The following is a 2325-nucleotide window of genomic DNA, read 5'->3' as shown; positions in this document are numbered from 1 at the left end:
CAGTCACTGGAATAGATGTGTCATATAAAGTTGAGGAATGACAACACATCTGTTTGGATTTTTTGGGATTTTTGCCATCATCAAAACATTTGAAAGGTGGTCATATGTCTATGACTGCACTATACGATCATTGCATGTCTAACCTTGTTAATGATGATACTTCAGAAGTAGATGTTGTGAAATATACCCGTTGTGTAGCGTTAATTATTATTGGATGAATAATGTTCCCTAGCTATTAAGGATGGTCTGCTAGACTAATATTTTTGCAACTACTACGTCATATTGATAACGTAAAGTCTTATAATTGGGGTAGTGCAGTTTTAGCATTTCTATACCGTGAGTTGTGTAACGCGTCACATATAGAGAAGACTACAATGGCTGGACCTTTATATATCTTGCAGGTATAACTAATGTAATGTGATTATTTTAACATAATTTTTTTGTTAATTTTGTTGAACTATTTTTATTATTATAAGCATATATGGTCATGGAGCATGATTAAATGTGTTAACCCCGACCGAGATGGGTTAACATTAGTTGTACCTCCCATTGATCCAGATACTATTATACCAGTTTCTCCATATGGTGCACGGTAATATTTAAAAATTATTGTGGTAATATCACGCATATCTATTTTAATGTTTTTATATGTAATTGCATTTGTTAAATTGTAGGTGGAAAATTGGATTTAGTTACACACATTCGCCCACACATTCTGTGAGAATTATAAGGGATTCTCTAGATCGTATGAATAATAATGAGGTATTACTGAATGTTTAATATTTTATTCTGATTTAATGAATATTAAAGTTTTTTATGATTAAATGTATGTTAATTTTTAACATATATATTTTTCACAGTTTATTGGATAGTTTAGCGAAAGATGACATAGATGTGAAGACGATCATTGATTCATACGACAACAAAATTTGGCGATGTGTTTGTCCCCTTATTTGCTTTGATATCGTGGAGATGCATCGTCCTAATCGGGTGACGCGACAATTTAGAAGACGACAATCAATTCCAGGATCTGCCAACCACCGTTAAACACTCCGACATATTGGTTGTCATACCCCCACACTATTTAAATACTCCGACATATTGGTTGTCATCACCCCACGACGCCAACCACCGTCATGAGCCAAACTTCATTTTTCTTTCGCAATTCCAGCCAAATATCGGTGCGCCAAATTTTTTTTTGCTGGATTGCCTCCATTATTGATTCAAACCTACAGATTTGATTTTGTGTGCCTGCCGACCAGCATAAATCTTTCAAATGCACGTCTTTGAATTTGTTTGAACACACATTTCTCAAACAAAAATGATGCACACCATAAGGAGGTTGAAAATATGGTAGATCTTCGGTTGATCGCACGATTCCCTTATGCCTATCAGAAATAAGACACACACCATTTTCACCACGAACAATATGTCTTCCTAGGTTCTCCAAGAACCATTTCCAAGAATCTGATGTTTCTTCATCCATAATAGCAAATGCTAGCGGTAGAACCTGATTGTTCACATCCAGAGTGATAGCGATCAACATTTTTTGCTTGTATTTGGTATACAAGTGCGTACCATCGACACTAATTATTTTTCGACAATGCGGAAAGCCATAAACACACTGCCTGAATGCCCAGAAAACATAGTTCAGTGTCTTACTCATTTCAATGTTTGCTATGAGATGCTTCCACTCCACAGCGGTTCTCGGATTATATTTGGACAAAGCACACATATATTTTGGAAGTGATTGAACGGAGCTCTCCCATGTACCATAAGCAATCTCCATAGCACGTTTCAAACTTCGCCATGCCTTCGTATACGAGCTTTGATATCCATATTTATCTTTCACTTTTTCGATGATATACTTAATCTCGTATGAAGGATCACAACGAACAACTCCCAATAGCGTATGTGCGACCATATCACTATTCAAATTCTTATGGTCTATACCAACAGAGGTAGATATACATGTGTGAGGCCCACCATAGTTTTTTATTTTCAAATAACCAGTTTTGTCCTTCAAAGAAGCTCGAAGTCCCCATCGACAAATGACCATAAGAATGATTTTTGCAACGTAATTTCCACAAACTGCGTGTGCTATCCACGACACGGTACTCACGTATGACAACTCTAACTGAATAATCCTTCACAGATGCAATAAGATCATTCTTATCTTTAAATAAAATATTAACGCATAATTCACCTCTTTCCGGATTATAATATCTTGTTTGCATTCCAGAAGGTACATCGACAGAATAAGGAGGCTCTTCCCCATAAAATTTATTTAAAAATGATGGCATTTCAAAAGTGTATGACAGAAAT

At 35.8% G+C, this 2325-nt stretch overlaps 1 protein-coding gene across 1 annotated transcript; it reads right to left on the bottom strand.

The window, feature by feature from the left end:
* Window positions 1–1111: 1111 nt before the first annotated feature.
* Window positions 1112–2059, bottom strand: LOC142521893 (uncharacterized). Its single transcript, XM_075625068.1, has one exon. It carries the CDS (start codon window positions 2057–2059, stop codon window positions 1112–1114), a length of 948 nt encoding a protein of 315 aa, XP_075481183.1.
* Window positions 2060–2325: the final 266 nt, after the last annotated feature.

The sequence above is a fragment of the Primulina tabacum genome, chromosome 13, assembly GCF_025594145.1.
Source record: "Primulina tabacum isolate GXHZ01 chromosome 13, ASM2559414v2, whole genome shotgun sequence".
NCBI lineage: Eukaryota > Viridiplantae > Streptophyta > Magnoliopsida > Lamiales > Gesneriaceae > Primulina > Primulina tabacum.
Note: the sequence above shows the minus strand (reverse complement) of the source record. Positions and strands in the feature narration are given on the sequence as shown.